The sequence below is a fragment of the Hyla sarda genome, chromosome 5 (assembly GCF_029499605.1).
Source record: "Hyla sarda isolate aHylSar1 chromosome 5, aHylSar1.hap1, whole genome shotgun sequence".
In the NCBI taxonomy this organism is placed as follows: Eukaryota; Metazoa; Chordata; class Amphibia; order Anura; family Hylidae; genus Hyla; species Hyla sarda.
Genome location: NC_079193.1, coordinates 208,669,123 through 208,689,456, shown reverse-complemented (window position 1 = coordinate 208,689,456; position 20,334 = coordinate 208,669,123). Strand labels below are relative to the sequence as shown.

Sequence of the window (20,334 nt, the reverse complement as noted above, 5' to 3'; positions counted from 1 at the left end):
TTATATATTATTAGATTAGATTACCCTTCAGATTCAAGATGCTAAAATGTCATTTGAAACGTAAGCTGCACTGTGTCACATGGTATGTCCCCAAAAATTGCTAAAAGGCTTCCTACTAACTATTTAGATTGGATTTCCGCCAGGTCTGACATGGTCTGACATTTCGGCGTATTTTCCGTTGATGAGACTTTTTTGAGACTTTCCAATAAAAGTCTCAGTTGATAAATTCCTGACCACTGCATTTTAAGCTCAATTGTAGAGCACTATACTATTTCTGTGGAGAAGGGCTCTAAAGCAGAAGTCTCATAAAAGTCTCAACTAAATAGACTGAGACTTTCTGAGAGACAAATATAGACTGTCTAAACTGGTCTAAACATTTTGATAAATCTCCCCCACTATGTTATAACTGTTGTTTTTGTAAGTGAAGTCTTCAGAATTGAACTAAGTATTCCAGATGTGGTCTTGCTAGAGATCTGTACATTGGGATCAGGATCATCCTCTATTTATTGGTTATACTGTACATCTAGCTATACAGCCTGATAGCATTTGGGAAAGGCTTTGCATTAATCTCTGATCCCTTTGCAACTCGGTTTCTTGGATTGTCCTGGCAAAAAAGGGACTATTAGTAATTATACACGCCAGGTCTTGGCCAAATATATCCTCAGCTGCAAGGTCCAAAATTAGAGATGAGCGAATTTTTGGAAAATTCGACTTTGCCCTATTCGCCAAATCCCCCCCTTCCCAAAAAAAAATTGGTTCAGTCCGAATTTATTTGCGGTGAATTGCTATTAAAAACAGCTATTTCGGGGCTACAGAGAGCCTCAATAGGGGTGTTGAACACTTTGCCTTGTCGTAACATGCATAGGGAGTGTACTGTTATTCAGTATGAAGTGCAGATTAGAGGCATCGCTATTAAAATCACTGCCACAGAGCGTGTAGATGTGGTAGCAGGGTCGGGAGACCATATGGCATCACAATTGAAGAGATTAAAGAGATTTATTTATTTAATTTAATTTTAGTGTATTCAAATTTTTTCAAACCCTCCATTCTGGTAAGCATCTAGATGGCTGCGCCACGAGGAGAACTACCACCTGTTCAAGCCCCTGTCTCTCAGCAACCCCCCCCCAACCCCCCCCCCCCCCCAAACTGGCTTTCTCTGCGTGGAACACTGCGAATATTTCATTCAATCAGTTATGGTTCATTTTTATTGCTCCACCCTGTTTCATGGGATTCTTGTGGTAATTTCAGCCAGGGGTAATGTACGACGACGACCTTAGGGCCTCAGTCTTGAAAAGATTACATAGATTTTTTTTTATTTAAATTGAAGATTTTGATTAAATTTACAAGTTTAATGTGCCAGAAGCATGATGAGATCACATGGCGGCACAATGACAGAACCTAGTAATTGGAATGAGCAAACTTTAAATCCTTTTTTGAGGACCCATTGGAAGGCCAGCAGCCACGGTAATTCCAGCTCCAATAGTGTATAATTGCTGCAGTCTAAACTATGGCAAAGCTCCTAGTTGTATCTTAAAATCGAGCTGGCAGTCTGCCGCAAGGCCAGCTACCGCCTGCCTATCCCAGCCCCTGCCTCTCAGCGCACCCACATGCTCTACGTGTCCACTTGAAAAGGGAGGGACTGCAGTACCAGCAACTTGGACAGGATCACGTTCAGCTTCTTCGCTGTTGGATAAGTGGGCACATACTGCTAGAAGTTGCTGCAGTGAAAAAGCTCGTATTTGTATCTTAAAATTGAGCTGGCGGTCCTCCGCGAGGCGAGCTTCCACCTGTTCCAGCCCCTGACCCCCCCTCCCCCCCCCCCCCCGATTGTAAAATTGAGAATGGTTCATTTAATCAATTATGGTTCTTTGTTATCGCTCCAATCTGTTTCATTTGATTTTTGTGGTAATTCCACAGGTAATATATGACAATGACCATAGGGCCTCACAATTGAAAAGACTGAATAGATTTTTTAAATTTAAATTGAAGATTTTGATTAGATTCACAAGTTTAATGTCCCAGGTGCGCGAAGCGTTTACTTTGAACTAATATAGTATGATCACAAAACCCAATATAACAAGGTGTTCCATGGTGGCACAATGACAGAGCCTAGAGGTGGCAGCAGCCCGACGAGACCATGGGCCTCACAATTGAAAAGATTAAAGAAATTTTTTTAATTGAAATTAAAGATTTTAAATAGATTAAAATTTTAATTTAATGTGCCAACAGCATGAGGAGACCATATGGTGGCAGAATAACACAGCGTGGAGGTGGCAGCAGCCTGACGAGACCATAGGGCCTCACAATTGAAAAGATTAAAGATATTTTTTTAAATTTAAATGGAAGTTTTCAAATAGATTAACATAAAAAGTTTTATGCCAGCAGCATGAGGAGAAGTAATCTGTCCTGTCTTCCTCATCACCCTGTAGCTCCACAACCTGCTCCTCCTATCCCGTCAGATGACAATAAAAACCACCCATTTTGCAAAACCTTGCCTGTGTTCCACTGTCCCCCACCTCCTCCTCTTCCAGTTCAGCCTCCACAGGGCTCATATGGCCATGAGATGCAGGCACCATGTCTCCAGTGCCCTGACCAGCCATCGTTTCCAACACATGTTATAGGAAATGAAGCAATGGAATGACTTCCTCAAAGGGCCTGAGCAAACGGCAGGTGTCACGTATGAGCTGCCACTGGTTGACATTGAAGTTACATAGGGGAGGCCCCCTATCCGCTTGGGTCATCAAGAAATCGGTGATGGCTTTTCTCTGTTCGTATAGTCGGTCCAACATATAGAGGGTGGAATTCCAACATGTGGAAACATCGCAAATCAGAATATGTTGGTGGATGCTGCTCTGACGCTTCAGCTAAAGGAAAGTGTGCTTTGCGGTGTATGAGTGGATGAAGTGCATGCAAAGTTTCCTTCCCATTGTTAGGATGTCTTGTAGATGGGGGGGAAGACCTCAGGAACCGCTTGACAACCAGATTGAACATGTGTGCATGGCTCATGCTTCCTTGATGCAGTGCCTAAAAACCCTGGGAAATGGCAGTGTTTTTAGGTGAAAATAGGGAGAGGTTCTTAGAAAGACAGAGAATTAAGAATTACAAAGAAGATAATTAATAGTGCGAGAGTAGGGCCTTACAGGGGAAGTTTTTACCCCCACCTGTTACAATGGACCTTACGTTGTTCCCTTCTACCTTTTAGAGGTCTATGCATCGCATCACTACTTGGCGGTGTAGGTGGCACATGATGTTTTTTGCACACCTTTCTTTTTGTTAGATTTCAAAAAACTTTGGGGTCCATATATTTTATCCTAAGAAAAGTTAAGTTTTAGCTAATGCATATCCTCAATACTTACTTGTGGTCTGATGCAGAGGAATTTATGTAACTGGGGAACAGCACCTTAATTATGTTTGGCAGTATCCATGGCAGCACAATTAGAGAGCCTGGAGGTGGCAGCATCAGCATAAGGAAACCATATGGTGGCACAATGAGAGAGCCTGGAGGTGTCAGCATCAGCATGAGGAGACCATATGGTGGCACAATGACAGAGCCTGGAAGTGGCAGCTTCAGCATGAGGAGACCATATGGCAGCACAATGAGAGAGCCTGGAGGTGGCAGCAGCATGAGGGCCATGCCAACTGAGGGTTGAGTCTGAGGAACCCACCCACTGTTGACTGGGGGTTATGGATGTCACTTGGGATGAAGTGGATGGCCGAGTGAACCAATCAATCAATCACGGCTGCTGGGTTTCTGGTTGAGACACGACTGCTAGCTGACACCTGGATCTTAGATCTCTCGCTGCGACTGCTGCTTTCACACGCCCCTACTCTGCTGCGACCTCTGCCTGTGCCTGTGTTTTCTGTGCACGTCCTGGCACTTCTCTGCCTGACATACTTATACACCAGCTGAGTGCGTATATGCTACACTTATGAGAGGAGGACAATATGCTCAACTACGCTTAAAACTGTATTAGACTACAAAAACAAGTTTGTAGCTTTGGCTGGCCTTTCACAGCAACTAGGCCCTTTTGACATTAACAGGAACAAAATCGTACACCACGTAGGTGTACGTACAGTTTACACTTATGAGAGGAGGACTATACGCTCCGCTACAAACTGTATAAGGCTACAAAGACAAGTGTGTAGCTTTGGCTGGCCTTTCACAGTAACTGTGCCCAAATTAGTTTAGTAGGAAAATACATAAAATACACCAAGTAGGTGTACATACAGTTTACATTTATGAGAGGAGGACTATGCGCTCCACTTCACTTAAAACTTTATTAGACTACAGAAACATGTGTGTAGCTTTGGCTGGCCTTTCACAGTAAGTAGGCCCAAATTAGTTGGACAGGGAAAAAAAACGTACACCACCTATGTACCCACATGTTACACTTATGAGAGGACAATACGATTCGCTACACAACCTGTACTAGGAACTGAAATAAGGTGACTATGGCTTTTCGTGCTCATCCTATCTGTCCCCTGTTAGCTTTAGAATTGTAGTACACACTAGTGCTGAAGCACAGAGTCGCTGTGTAGTACAGCCCAGTACAGTATTATTATGGACTAATAGCAGGTGACTATGGCTTTTAGTGCTCAGCCTAACTGGCCCCTATTAGCTTTAGAGTTGTTGTACACCCCACTGCAGCAGTACAGAGTCGCTGTCTAGTGCAGCCCAGTACAGTATTATTATGCACTAATAGCAGGTGACAATGGCTTTTAGTGCTCAGCCTAACTGGCCCTGTAAGCTTTAGAGTTGTTGTACACCCCACTGCAGCAGTATAGAGTCGCTGTGTAGTACACCCAAAAGTGTACTTTCTCTCTCTCTCCCTTCCCTGTCAGTGCTTTTCTGCAGTGATTTGGGCTTGTGGTGAATTGCTGCTGGGAAGCAGTTTTTCTGTGCAACACACACTGTTCTATCTCTCTGCAATAAAACGCTCCCTCTAACATAAAACAGTGCAATGGCTGGCTGCAAGATAGCTGCCGATTATGTAGGGCTGTGACATCACAGGGGTGGCTGGCTGCTGATAGGCTGCATGCTGCATATGATTCAGGGTCATCCCGCCTACCCACCTTCCCAGAGTTCCTTGCCCCATGTCCTCACATGTGGATCCACCATTTTAGATGCTCTGGAGCCTGGACCACACTAAATGGAGTTTAATGAAGCGATTTGTTTCATCGAATCTCGGCAATATTTGGATTTGTCGCAAATCGAATTTTTTCTGAAATTCATAACAAGTTCAGATTTGGCAGATTTGATTTGCTCATCCCTATCCAAAATCTCACATGGCTTATGATACTCTCCCTTAATGGCGTAATGGCATATGCTAATACAATATTATACATAGATAGAATTTGGTGTTTACTGACATACTAGGCAACTGCACACCCAAGCAGTCTGCTGCAGCTGCATTGCTGCAAGCGCACAGCTACATGTCTAAAATAGGAAATAAATTGGATTACTACAATAATATACATGCAGTGGAGGAATAATGAGTATATACCGTGGATATAAACACTAAAATAATAAATGTACAACATTACATGCAGTCACTTGTAATCCCATCCCAAAAGACATGACAATGACATCAGACATAAATGCACGTCATGGTGCGGTGGTATTTAACACACCATGACGTGCATTTACGTCATGCGCAGCAGGTCCCGGCTGGGACCGGACAGTAATGGCGAACATCAGCAATCATGCCGATGTCTGCCATTAACCCCTCAGATGCCGTGTTCAACACAGATCACGCCATCTGCGGCAGTGCGGTCAGAAAAATGGATGATCGGATCGTCTGCAGCGCTGCCGCGGGGATCTGTTCATCTGTAATGGCGGACGGAGGTCCCCTCACATGCCTCCATCCGTATTCAGGGGTCTTATGCTTTGATCTGATATTGAGCAGACCAGAGCAGAAGATCACCGATAACACTGATCAGTGCTATGCCCTATGCATAGCACTGAACAGTATTAGCAATCAAATGATTGCAATAAATAGCTACGGGGACATAAAAAGTGTTAAAAAAAAGTAACATTTTTAAAATAAATCCCCTCCCCCAATAAAAAGGTGAAATGTCAGTTTTTCCCATTTCACCCACAAAAAGCGTAAAAAAACTATTAATGTTTATATTTGGTATCGCCGCGTATGTAAATGTCCGAACTATCAAAATAAAATGTTAATTATTTAAATACAAATTATAAAAAATGTATTAAAAGTTTTATATAATCAAATGTATCAATAAAAAGTAAAGATCACGGCACAAAAAAATAGCCTTCATGCTGCCGCTTATACGAAAAAATTCTAAAGTTATAGGTCGTCAAATTAGAGGGATTTAAAACGTACTAATTTGGTTAAAAAGTTTGAGAATTTTTTTTAAGCGGTACAATAATAGAAAAGTATGTAATCATGGGTATCATTTTATTCATTTTGACCCACAGAATAAAGAAAATATATCATTTTTAATGTAAATTGTACAGCATCAAAACAAAGCCTTCCAAAATTAGCTAAATTCGAGTTTTCTTTTCAATGTCGCCACACAAATAGTATTTTGTTGGTTGCTCCATACATTTTAGGGTAAAATTAGCGATGTCATTACAAAGGACAACTGGTCACGCAAAAGACAAGCCCTCGACAATACTTGTATGAAAATATAAAAGAGTTATGATTTTTAGAAGGTTAGGAGGAAAGAAAAAAAAATGCTAAAATAAATTAGGCCTGGTCCTTAAAGGGGTATTCCAGGAATTTGTTTTATTTGACTAAGCTACAGGGGCTGTGAAGTTAGAGTAGTTCATAATATAGTGTCTGTACCTGTGTGTGATGGTTTTCTCACAATTCTTCTGTGATTTTCACTCCAATATTTATTTTTAACAGCATAAAAATGACTTGTCTCAGATTTTTCCCAGCATGCAATGCAGCCGAGACCTGACTCACTAGTCAACTGATGATAGGGAGCCTGTCTGCTTCAATGGGTGGAGGGATCAATCTGCAACTAATGCAACAGCTGTAGGCACCCTGATTGAAAACCACACTGATTTGAATGGATGCAGCTCATTTATGTTTCAAAGTCCAAAATAGATAAAAGAAGAAGCGGATCACTCACCGATCTGATGCTGTGAACTTTATTGGAGACTGAATACAGTGGCTACATATGGGTCGATGTCTATGGCAGGGCAGGAGGTGTAACAGAGCCCCGTCCAGAGCGACAGCGCCATTTCACGCCCACAGGGCGTTTCTTCAGGCCCAGAATTGACATCATGTTTGCAGGTAATGCCTCTTTATATAGACCAAATGTATATTAGTGTTTTAAAATAATAACATATAAAAACATATATGGTATATAAAAACAATAGAGGGCCAAACCTAGAACTTTAAAGAAAAACTGAAAACTTGTTTAAGTTCACAGCATCAAATCGGTGAGTGATCCGCTTCTTCTTTTATCTCTTTTAGACTTCTAAAATATCTACATTTAGCATGAGCACCGCCGGCTAACAGCTGTTTATAACAAGCACCCAGTCCTCTGACAGCAGTAGACGTTTTGCCTTGCATCCCAAGGCAGTGCCAGGTGTCTTGCTTGATTTCTTAATTTATGTTTCAATGGGTGGGGTGGCTGATGTGTGGGAGGGAGGAAGATGGAATTGTGGGATTTGTAGTTAAAAAAAGAAAAGTCAAACAGGAAATACTGGTTCACAAACAGCTAGCCACAGTATCATGGTAATCTCACAACATAGCCATTTAGCCCTAAGACAAGCGCAGATCCTTCCTAAGCATGTCCATTACTGTCTGCCAGGTACGTACTAAAATCACCTTATGCTGGATAACCCCTTTAAGGCCAAAATGAGCTTTGTCCTTAAGGGGTTAAAAACAATAATTTTACAATATTATAAATAAATGAATAAATAAATAAAGTGCAAAATAAATAATAAGTAATAATAACTCATTGCATTACTCCATCCCAAGATGAAGGCAGACAAAATGCTCCTGTAACACTCATGTTTCAGTAGACAGGAACTCTGGTGGTAGTGGATCCGCTGGACCTGTGTGGCTGATGACACGGACCGGACCAGGTAGTGGAGTCTAAGGTGCCGCTGCATAGCCGTCAATAGTGACGGCGCAATGCCGCGCGGTCCTACCACCGCTGTCGGCTGCCAGGCTGAATCTCCGCTCGCGGAATTCTGCGAGCGGGGATTCCGTTCACACTCCGTAGTGTAAACATACCCTAAGATGGATTCTAGTGCAGCCTCTCTGCTGAAAGGTGTTCAGGCCAGATTCTTCATGTAAGGAGAAGGGTATTTTGTTAGACAAAAATAGATGAGAACAGCCATGAACAACTACAGCTTTTGATAAGAATCTTGAGCCAGCTTGGAGCTTAAAGGGGTACTCCAGCGCTAAGACATCTTATCCCCTATCCAAAGGATAGGGGATAAGATGCCTGATTGCGGGGGTCCCGTGTTCGCTCCGGGTCTGATTACTGGCGTTCACGGCGACGGAACATAGTGGCATCACGGCTCTGCCCCTGTGTGACATCACGCTCCGCCCCCTCAATGCAAGCCTATGGGAGGGGGCGTGACAGCTGCCACGCCCCTCCAATAGACTTGCATTGAGGGGGCGGAGCGTGACGTCACACGGGGCGGAGCCGTGACATCACTATGCTCCGTCCTCGCGGTCTAGATGGACTCAGCCTGAGGACCTCCAGCGGTTCCCGGAAGTCACTAAAGGTGGGTGCTGCATGGTAGATCCTGGGGGTCCCCAGCAGCGGGACCCCGGCGATCTGACATCTTATCCCCTATACTTTGGATAGGGGATAAGATGTCTTAGCGCCGGAGTACCCCTTTAAGTGTGTTCCTGCTAAGAATTTCTGAGTTTTTGGATTCTGAGAATGGGCTGAAGAGTAGAAGGAGTTTGCATATATGCACCCTATCACAGAAAGACAAACAACTATGAGATGCCACTTCTGCTCTACCTGGATACAAAGTTGACAGCGGCGTCTAAAGGGACATTTAAACTATCCCTGGTGGTCCAGTGAAGTGGATTTTTAAAAGGTAAGGAGGAAAAAACTAAAGTGGAAAAATGCTCGGTCCTTAAGGTGTTAAAAAAAGAGACAGTTTGGTTGCTCAACCGCAGAAGTGAAAACATGCAACAAACGTGACAGATAATAGATTTACAGTTTTTTTCTTACTTTTTATCTCAATTATGACTTAAATGCAAGTAAAATAGATAAATGTGATGCGTCATCAGCCACTCTCATCTATACAGCAATTTTATACTGATGTATTCTTACAGTAGCTTATCATTTCATTACATAAACACTTACCTTTATTATACCATCGTATCTATCTGGAAGTATGACATACATACTCAGAGTTTTCTTTTTTCCATAAGGAAGCTCGATTATACTTAACATTTGATCCTTTATCACTCGGACATTAAAATAACCTATTACACACATCAGCTGCATATATTGTTTTTCATTCTAGAAAAGTAAAAATAAGCCGCTGAGAATTTAGATTTTTTTTTTAAGCTTTAATCAACAAATAAAATACTATAAAAATTACTGTGTAAATTATTGTATTACAGAGGTTGTATGACAGTAGTTATTTTTTATTCATAAACTATTCTGTTATATATATATATATATATATATATATATATATGTATGTATATACCTCTACTCACTTCCCAAACTCCCCCTGTGCCCCTCCTGGTTTGTCCCTGATACGATCCTCTTCCTGCTTCCTGGGCCAAATATGTTACTCAGCGAATTGCTGGCTGCATCCGTGTCCCGCATCGACCAGTATTTGACTGAGCAGAAATGTGAAATATTCCTGTTCCCTGAGCCCAATATGTCACCTGCTGCTCAGCCACCGGCCGAGATGATTTGGACAGCGATTCGCTGAGCATGACATTTATGGCCCAGAAAACAGGAAGAGAATCACACCATGGACCGGACACTTTAAGAACAAAATATGGTGAAATTGCTGTTGTGTCATTCTACTGTCCTTGTGCATTACAAATAAGTAAGTGAAAAGAAGAGCCTACATATGTTGATTTCTATGTAAAGAATATTAACTTGAAAGTCCCTTTGTGGACTCACAATTGTCTCTCATTGGACATCAAATACAAGACTTTAAAAGTAAGGTGACAGCAAGGTCACATATGTTAACCTACTGGTTATGGGTCATAGTGTGGGTGACACTGATTACAACTGTGTTTTTTATTTTTTACATACATTGTGCTGTTTCGGAGATATGTATGCCTGACACCTTAACCCGTATTGGACACAGGGCGTACAGGTATGCCCTGGACGTTTCTGTTCACCGCCAGTAACCGGGCAGTGAATGGAACAGGATGCCTGCTGAAATGATTCAGCGGGCATCCCCTGCAAACCCCTGGAGGGGGGGGGGGGGTCCTGAGATCCCCCTCCCCATGTAAATTCAGACTGGCGATTTGTGGCAATTCTGGGTCAATCGGGTCCCTGGCGACCGGAAAAAAAGGGTGATAGGTGCTGTCCTATCACTCTTTACCAGCACTGGTGCCTCCTCACAATCGTCCTGATTCATCGGCTTTTACTAGCCCATGAATCAGGACTCCTGCTGGGGGTGTCACTAATGGCACCCGCTCCGTCCCTACTCCAGAGGGAGAGAGCGGGTGTCGGGAGTTGATACCAGCAGCGGGGGCCCCCTATCCCCAGTGGCATCGGCAGCATTGGGGCCCCAGGACTGGCGGCATGGAGTGGCGACGAGGGACTGATAGCAGCAGCAGCAGGAGGTCAGGCTTTGCCTCCTGCTGTTGCTTAGCAAAAACTCCCAGCGTGCACAGCCAAAGGGCATGCTGGGAGTTGTAGTTATGCAAAAAGAACAAAGAGTAGTGTAGCTCACTTAGCAAAAGAACTATCCCTGAGGTTACTGGTGTTACCTACACCCAGATAGGCCAAATAATAGTGGAAAAGGAATAAATTATATATATATATATAATATATATAATGCAACCAGTCCTCAAAGGTATACAAAGGAAAGAATATTAGGTCCAGTACAGTACAATATTTTAATATTTAGTTTGGGGTTGGGGGGTCATGGTTTTGTGAACATTTTGGTGTATAGTAGTTAATCCACCCCTGCATACTATATATATATATATATATATATATATATATATATATAAAACGTGCCTGTACATATATATATATATATTGCGTATTTAAACGTGCCTGTACATATATATATATATATATATATATATATATATATATATATATATATATCCAAGATTTGATAGGGAAAAGTTCAATTTTGTCTGGTATATTAAATTTGAGCTTTATTGTAGATTCATAGTGCAAGACACCATTGTTGGACTTTTCCCTATAAGGCTATGTTAGCACATAGCATTTTGACTGAAAACTTTTTTGTTCCTTTGTTCTAACGATCAGTGGGTTCTCAGCAGCCATACTCCCACTGTCAAAGATTGAATAAAAGTTGAAAATACTTTTTTTTTTCAATTAAAATGTCAAAATCTGGCCATATTTTGACTTGTAATGCTGCACATATGAGATTCTGCTGCACTGTGCAGATGGCAGAATTTCTGCGCCAGATGTTTCTGGTGCAAAATTCCTGATTCCAGCATCCGCAAAAACATCAAACATCTTCTATGTTATTACAAGGAAATGTATTGCTGCATTTCCGAGCGGTCCTAGCGACTGCCAGTTGGTCATATGTGCGGAAAGTCCGCACCTGTTTTTCGTTTGTGTGAACTCAGCCTAATGGAGGGCCAAGACGCTATGGCTGTATGGGGCCCCAAAATTCCTGATGGTGGCCCTGCCCATACCAAAACAGGGTGGTGAATGGTGCAGTGCACTGACAATTCTTACTATAAACTTGAAACCATACCTAAGATTTGTTATACATTAATCCAGCAGCATTGACTTGGCGCTACTTATGTCCAAACTTTGCACAATTAATATATTGGACTATTTTATGATACCTGACGACCCCTGATTTTTCATTATATTTTATATTCTATATTCTTTCCTTTGTATACCTTTGAGGACTGGTTGCATGAAATATATAATTTATGCATTTTCCAGTAGTTATGCAACAGCTGGAGGCAAATAGTATGCCATGTTATTTTTCTTTTGCTGTTCTGGCACCATGGGGGCTTCCTAAATGCGACATGCCCCCCAAAAACCATTTCCGCAAAATTCGCTATCCAAAATCCCAATGTCGCTCCTTCCCTCTGAGCCCTCTAGTGCACCTACAGAGCACTTTACATTCACATATGAGGTATTTCCTTACTCAAGATAAATGGGGTTACAAATTGTAGGGGATATTTTCTTCTATTACCCCTTGTAAAAATAAAAAATTTAGTGTAACACCAGCATTTTAGTGAAAAAAAAAAGTTTCATTTTTATGTCTCACTTTAATGAAAGTTCATCAATCACCCCTGGGGTGTTAAGGTTCACTGTACCCCTTGTTACGTTCCTTGAGGGGTGTAGATTCCCAAATAGTGTGCCATGTGTTTTTTTGTTTTGCTTTTCCGGCACCATAGCAGCTTCCTAAATGTGACATGCTCCCCAAAAACCATTTCAGCAATATTCTCTCTCCAAAATCCCATTGACGCTCCTTCCCTTCTGAGCCCTGTAGTGTGCTTGCAGAGCACTTTACATGCACATATGAGGTATTTCCTTACTAGAGAAAAATTTGGCTTTTTTGAGGTGGGGGGGGGGGGGGGGTTCTCCTTTTACCCTTTGTAAAAAATAAAAAAATTGGTCTACAAGAACATGTTAGTGTAAAAAATGAAGATTTAAAATGTTCTCCTCCACCTTGCTGCTATTCCTGTGAAACACCTAAAGGGTTAACAAACTTTCTGAATGTCATTTTGAATACTTTGAGGGGTGCCGTTTTCATAATGGGTCATTAATGGGGGATTTCTAACATAAAGACCCTAAAATTCACTTAAAAACTGAACTGGTCCATAAAAAATTCCAGTTTTGAAATTTTCGCGGAAAAATTGGAAAATTTATGGTAAACTTTGAAGCCCTCTGATGTCTTCAAAAAGTAAAAACATGTCAACTGTATGAAGCCAACATAAAGTAGACATATTGTATATGTGAATCAATATATAATTTATTTGGCATGTCTATTTCCCTTACAAGCAAAGAGCTTCAAAGTTAGAAAAATGCAAAATTCATGAAATTTTGAAATTTTTCACCCAAGAAATTATGCAAGTATCCACATAAATTTACCACTAACATAAAGTAGAATATGTCACGAAAAAACTAACTTGGAATCAAATAAAATATAGGTAAAAGCGTCCCAGAGTTATTAATACTTAAAATGACAGTGGTCAGAATAGCAAAAACTGCTCTGGTCCATAATGGGCTTGGTCCTTCATGGGTTAAGGGGGTACTTTGGTGTAAAACAATTTTTTTTTAAATCAACTGGTGTAACAGCTGGTGATGGAGAAGTGGATCCACTGGACCTGTGTGGAAGATGACGTGGGCCATACCTGGGAGCGGAGCCTATGGTGCCTCAGGTTTTCACCAGAGCCCACCGCAAAGTGGGAAGGACTTGCTGCGGCAGGTGGCACCCAGGTTGCTACCCCTGATATGACTCGTCCACACGGGCTGCCGAGGTGTAGCGTGGCACAGGAGGGATAAATCAAGCTCGTAGTCAGGTCAGGCAAAAGGTCAGGGCTGGCGGCACAGAAGCATGGTCAGGGACGTGGCAAGGTGGTAAGAGGCTGGCGGCACAGGAGCAAGGTCAGGAACTTAGCAGGAAGGTACGATACATGGATGGTCAGAACACACAGGAAAACGCTTTCTTTAAGGCTCTAGGAGACACAATGATCCAGTAGGGGTCAAGGGGAAGTCAGTCCCTTTTATAGGGTCAACACCCGGCAATTACCAATTACCAGCACACTGGCCCTTTAAATCTCAGAGAGCTGGCGAGCGAGCGCACTAGGGGACGGATGCGCATGCGCCTGCAAACAGAACGCACAGGAGCAAGGAGAGGTGAGTAGGGACAGAGGGCAGAGGATACAGGAGTGCCCGCAGTCTGGGGAGTGCACCGCAGCACCAGAGGGGGGCAGAGACAAATGCCTGCAGCCGGGACACCGGACCGCTGGAGCGTTTGTAACAACTGGTTCCATAAAGTTATACAGATTTGTAAATTATTTCTATTTAAAAATCTTAATCCTCACAGTATTTATCAGCCGCTGTATACTACAGAGGAAGTTCTTTTCTTTTATAATTTCTTTTCTGTCTGACCAAAGTGCTGACACCTTTGTCCATGTCAGGAACTGTCCAGAGCAGGATAGGTTTGCTATTGGGATTTGCTCCTGCTCTGGATAGTTCCTGATATGGACAGAGCTGTCAGCAGAGAGCACTTTGGTCAGACAGAAAAGAAATTCAAAATGAAAAAACCTTCTTTGGAGCATACAGCAGCTAACAAGTACTGGAAGGATTAAGATTTTTAAATAGAAGTGATTTATTAATCTGTTTAAAGGTTAGGGTCACACGTAACGGTTCTGCAGCGTATTTTACGTTGCGGATCTACCAGTGACCCGACCCATAGTGTACCTCCAGCTGTTAGAATTAACCCGAACCCCTGCCCCACAGCCTCCTTGCAGCAGCAATATGCCGCTCTGAGCAGACACACAAGGGCCTGCGAGATGCCGCTTGTAGTCAGACATCGCAGAGCAGCCACGATATCTGTGTACACTATGAGTCGCCGTGCGCATGCGCAATGTACTGAGACATCGCGGCTGCTCTGCGATGTCTGACTACTAGAGGTGTCTCGCAGGCCCACTGTGTGTCTGCTGGGTTCGGGTTAGTTCTAACAGCTGGAGGCACACTATGGGTCGCGTCACTAGCGGACCTGCAGCGTAAAAAATGCTGCGGATCCGTTAAGTGTGACCCTACCCTTAGTTTCTGGCCCCAGTTGATTTTAAGAAACTGGAGTACCCCTTTAAGCATATAAATTGACCATATAAAAAATATGGGAAAAGCTGTTCAAAGGTAAAAACCCATACAAATTCCAATGGGAGGTCAGCATTCGAGTTTGATGCATTGCTTGCAGACAGTCTGATTCCGCGATAGTTTTTTCGTGACATATTCTATTTTACATTAGTGGTAAAATTTTGTCGATATTTGCATCGTTTCTTGGTGAAAAATTCCAAAATTTGATGAAAAAATTAAAAATTTAGCATTTTTTTACTTTGAAGCTCTCTGCTTATAAGGAAAATTAATATTCCAAATAAATTATATATTGATTCACATATACAACATGTCTAATTTATGAATGCATCATAACGTTGACATATTTTTTTACTTTTGGAAGACATCAGAGGGCTTCAAAGTTCAGCAGCAATTTTCCAATTTTTCACAAAATTTTCAAAATCTAAATATTTCAGGGACCAGTTTTGTTTTGAAGTGGATTTGAAGGGCTTTCATATTAGAAATGCCCCACAAATGACCCCATTATAAAAACTTCACCCCCCAAAGTATTCAAAATGACATTCAAAAGGTTTGTTTAACCCTTTAGGTGTTTCACAGGAATAGCAGCAAATTGAAGGAGAAAATTCTAAATCTTCATTTTTTACACTGGCATGTTCTTGTAGACCCAGTTTTAGAATTTTTACAAGGGAAAAAAGGAGAGAAATCTTCCTAAAATGTGTAGCCCAATTTCTCTCGAGTAAGGAAATACCTCATATGTGTATCTCAAGTGTACGGCGGGCGCAGTAGAGGGCTCAGAAGGGAAGGAGCGACAATGGGATTTTGGAGAGTGAGTTTTTCTAAAATGGTTTTTGTGGGGCATGTCACATTTAGGAAGCCCCTATGGTGCCAGAACAGCAAAAAAAAAAAAAAAAAAACACATGGCATACTATTTTGGAAAGTATACCCATCAAGGCACGTAACAAGGGGTCCAGTGAGCCTTAGCACCCCACAGGTGTTTGACGACTTTTTGTTAAAGTTGCATGTGTAAATGATTTATTTATTTTTTTCCACTAAAATGCTAGTTTTCCCCCCAATTTTTTATTTTTACAAGGGATAATAGGACAAAATACCCCCCAAAATGTGTAACCCCATCTCTTCTGAGTATGGAAATACCCCAAGTGTGGACATTAAGTGCTCTGCTGGCGCACTACAATGCTCAGAAGAGAAGGAGTCACATTTGGATTTTGAAAAGTGAATTTTGCTGAAATGGTTTTTGGAGGGCATGTCGCATTTAGGAAGCCCTTATGGTGCCAGAACAGCAAAAAAAAAAAAAAAAAAAAAACACATGGCATACTATTTTAGAAACTACACCCCTCAAGGAACACATCAAGGGGTACAGTGAGCCTTAAAACCTCACAGGTGTTTGACGACTTTTTGTAAAGTCGGATGTGTAAATGGAAAAAAAAATTTTTTCACTAAATTGCTGGTTTTCCCCCACATTTTATATTTTTACAAGGGGTAATAGGAGAAAATGACCCCAAAATTTGTAACCCCATTTCTTCTGAGTATGGAAATACCCCATCTGTGGACATCAAGTGATCTGCTGGCGCACTACAATGCTCAGAAGAGAAGGAGCACCATTGAGCTTTTGAAGACAGAATTTGGTTGGAATAGAAGTCGGGGGCCATGTGCGTTTACAAAGCCCCCCCCCCCCCCCCCGTGGTGCCAGAACAGTGGACCCCCCCACGTGACCCCATTTTGGAAACTACACCACCCACAGAATTTAATAAGGGGTGCAGTGAGTATTTACACCCCACTGGCGTTTGACAGATCTTTGGAACAGTGGGCTGTGCAAATGAAAAATTTAATTTTTCATTTTCACGGACCACTGTTCCAAAAATCTGTCAGACACCTGTGGGGCGTAAATGCTCACTGTACCCCTTCTTACATTACGTGAGGGGTGTAGTTTCCAAAATTGGGTCATATGTGGGGGGGGGGTCCATTGTTCTGGCTCTATGGGGGCTTTGTAAACACACGTAGCCTTCAATTCTGGACAAATTTTATCTTCAAAATCCCAATGGTGCTCCTTCTCTTCTGAGCATTGTAGTTTGCCCGCCGAGCACTTTACATCCACATATGGGGCGCTTTTTTCCTATGTTTCCTTGTAAAAATGAAACATTTTGGGTAAGACTAGCATTTTTGTGAAAATTTTTTTTTTTCATTTTTCCATCCAACTTTAATGAAAATTTGTCAAACACCTGTGGGGTGTAAAGGCTCACTATACCCCTTGTTACTTTCCGTGAGGGGTGTAGTTTCCAAAATGGGGTCACATGTGGGTATTTATTTTTTTGCGTTTATGTCAAAACCGCTGTAAAATCAGCCACCCCTGTGCAAATCACCAATTTAGGCCTCAAATGTACATAGTGCGCTCTCACTCTTGAGCCTTGTTATGCGCCCGCAGAGCATTTTACGCCCACATATGGGGTATTTCCGTACTCAGGAGAAATTGTGTTACAAATTTTGGGGGGCCTTTTTTCCTTTTAACATTTGTGAAAATAAAAAGTAAAGGACAACACCAGCATGTTAGTGTAAAATGTAAAACATTTTTACACTGACAGGCTGGTGTAGACCCCAACTTTTCCTTTTCATAAGGGGTAAAAGGAGAAAAAGCCCCCCAAAATTTGTAGCGCAATTTCTCCCGAGAATGGAAATACCCCATATGTGGCACTTAACTGTTTCCTTGAAATACGACAGGGCTCCTAAGTGAGAGAGCGCCATGCGCATTTTGAGGACTGAATTAGGGATTGCATAGGGGTGGACATAGGGGTATTCTACGCCAATGATTCCCAAACAGGGTGCCTCCAGCTGTTGCTAAACTCCCAGCATGCCTGGACAGTCAGTGGCTGTCCGGAAATGCTGGGAGTTGTTGTTTTGCAACAGCTGGAGGCTCCGTTTTGGAAATACTGCTGTACAATACGTTTTTCATTTTTATGGGGGGGGGGGGGCAGTGTAAGGGGTGTATATGTAGTGTTTTACCCTTTATTATGTGTTAGTGTAGTGTAGTGTTTTTAGGGTACATTCACACTGGCGGAGGTTTACAGTGAGCTTACCGCTAGGAGTTTGCGCTGCAGCAAAAAATTTGCCGCAGCTCATACTTGAAGCAGGAAACTTACTGTAAACCTGCCCGTGTGAATGTACCCTGTACATTCACATGGAGGGGCAAACCTCCAGCTGTTTCAAAACTACGACTCCCAGCATGCACTGACAGACCGTGCATGCTGGGAGTCGTACTTTTGCAACAGCTGGAGGCACACTGGTTGGAAAACCTTCAGTTAGGTTCTGTTACCTAACTCAGTATTTTCCAACCAGTGTGCCTCCAGCTGTTGCAAAACTCCTACTCTCAGCATGTACTGATCGCTGAAGTGCATGCTGGGAGATGTAGTTATGCAACAGCTGGAGGTACGCAACTACAACTCCCAGCATGCCGAGACAGCTGTTTGGGCATGCTGGGATTTGCAGTTTTGCAACATCTGGAGGGTTACAGTTTAGAAACCACTGCACAGTGATCTCCAAACTGTGACTCTCCAGATGTTTCAAATCTACAAATCCCAGCATGCCCAGACAAAAAAACTGCTATGTGGGCATGCTGGGAGTTGTAGTTTTGCAAGATCTAGAGGGCCACAATTCACTGCACAGTGATAGATATCCAAACTGTAACCCTCCAGCTGTTGCAAAACTACAAATCCCAGCATGACAGCTGTCTGGGCTTGCTGGGAGTTGTAGTTTTGCAACATCTAGAGGGCAACAGTGTATAGACCACTGTATAGTGGTCTCAGACTGTAGCCCTCTAGATGTTGCTAGGCAACTTACCGACTTCTGTGGGATCCAGGGAGCCAGCCGCACGACATGCCGCCCGCTGATCTCTGACACTGATCGTCAGTGGCGTTGCGACCCGGGTGCGGCCCGCACCGGGTGACACCAACCTAATGGGGTGACACCAAGACGCTCCGCAGCACCCCCCCCCCCCAGCTACACCGACACCCCCCGTCTGTACCCGACCGGCAGCACCCCCCCCCCCCGCCCTTCATCGCCGCTGTGTGCCCGTCCGTCAGCACCACCGCATGGGGCGTCAGTGACGTCACTCGCAGGGCGCCAGGAGAGAAGGAGCGCTGCGCTGGATGGGTGAGTGTGTGTGTCTGTCTGTCGCTATCTCTGTCTGTGTGTGACTGACTGTGTGTGACTCTGTGTGTGTGTGTATGTATGTGACTGTGTGTGACTCTGTGTGTGTGTGTATGTATGTGACTGTGTGTGTCTCTCTGTGTGTGTGTGTGTGTGTGTATATGTGACTGTGTGTGTGTGTTGCAGGGGGACCCAGGAGAGCTACACCCCTGCCCACAATCTTTTCTTGTATTGGAATTATGTAGGAGGCCTTCTGGTGTGCCAAGTATGCCTTATTTTCTGTGTGTGTATGACTCTGTGTGTGTGTGTGTGTGACTCTGTGTGTGTGACTGTGTGACTCTGTGTGTGTGTGACACTGTGTGTGTGACTGTGACTCTGTGTGTGTCTGTGAGTGTGTGTCTCTCTGACTGTATGTGTGTTTTTGTGTGTGTCTCTCTGTGTTGTATGTGTTTTTTTTGTGTGTGTGTGTGTGGGGGGGGGGGGGGGTTAAATAGCGATCTAATGTGGGGAGACTTTGACCCATTGTGGGGAACCTGCGGCCTAATGTGGGGTAACTACTACCAAATGTGCGGAGTCTATGCTACCTAATGTGGGGATTCTATGCTACCTAATGTGGGGAGTCTATGCTACCTAATGTGGGGAAACTGCTACCTAATGTGGGGAATCTGTGCTACCAAATGTGGGGAGTCTATGCTACCTAATGTGGGGAATCTGTGCTACCGAATGGGGGGAATCTATGCTACCTAATGTGGGGAAACTGCTACCTAATGTGGGGAATCTGTGCTACCTAATGTGGGGAAATTGCTACCTAATGTGGGGGAACACGTACCAAATGTGGGGAATCTATGCTGCCTAATGTGGGGAAAATATGCTACCTAATGTGGGGGAACTGCTGCCTACCTAAAGTGTGGGAACTGCTGCCTACCTAATGCTCCCCCCCTGGCAGTAGCACCCTCATCATCCACCAGCAACACCCCCCACCCACAGCAGTAGCACCTCCATCAGCAGATCCTGATGGTGGATGATGGCAGTGCTCCTGCCAGGAGGATGATCCTGCGGATGGATGATGGGGGTAATACTGCCAGGGGGGGATGGCCAGTTGCACCCTCATCATCCTCCAGCAACACCCCCCCCAGTAGTAGCACCCCCATCATCCACTAGCAACACCACCAAAAAACCCCTCCCGTGGTAATAGCATCAGCTAACGGATGTTGAGGGGTGTTACTG

The 20,334-nt window shown here is 43.3% G+C and overlaps 1 protein-coding gene across 1 annotated transcript in view; it reads right to left on the bottom strand.

The window, feature by feature from the left end:
• LOC130273741 (ovalbumin-related protein Y-like) overlaps nucleotides 1–20,334 on the bottom strand; it is a 65,732-nt gene that overhangs the window by 10,932 nt on the left and 34,466 nt on the right. The window contains exon 5 of the mRNA XM_056521014.1: nucleotides 9,313–9,471. Coding sequence (XP_056376989.1) covers nucleotides 9,313–9,471 — 159 coding nt within the window. The remainder of the gene's footprint in view (nucleotides 1–9,312; nucleotides 9,472–20,334) is intronic.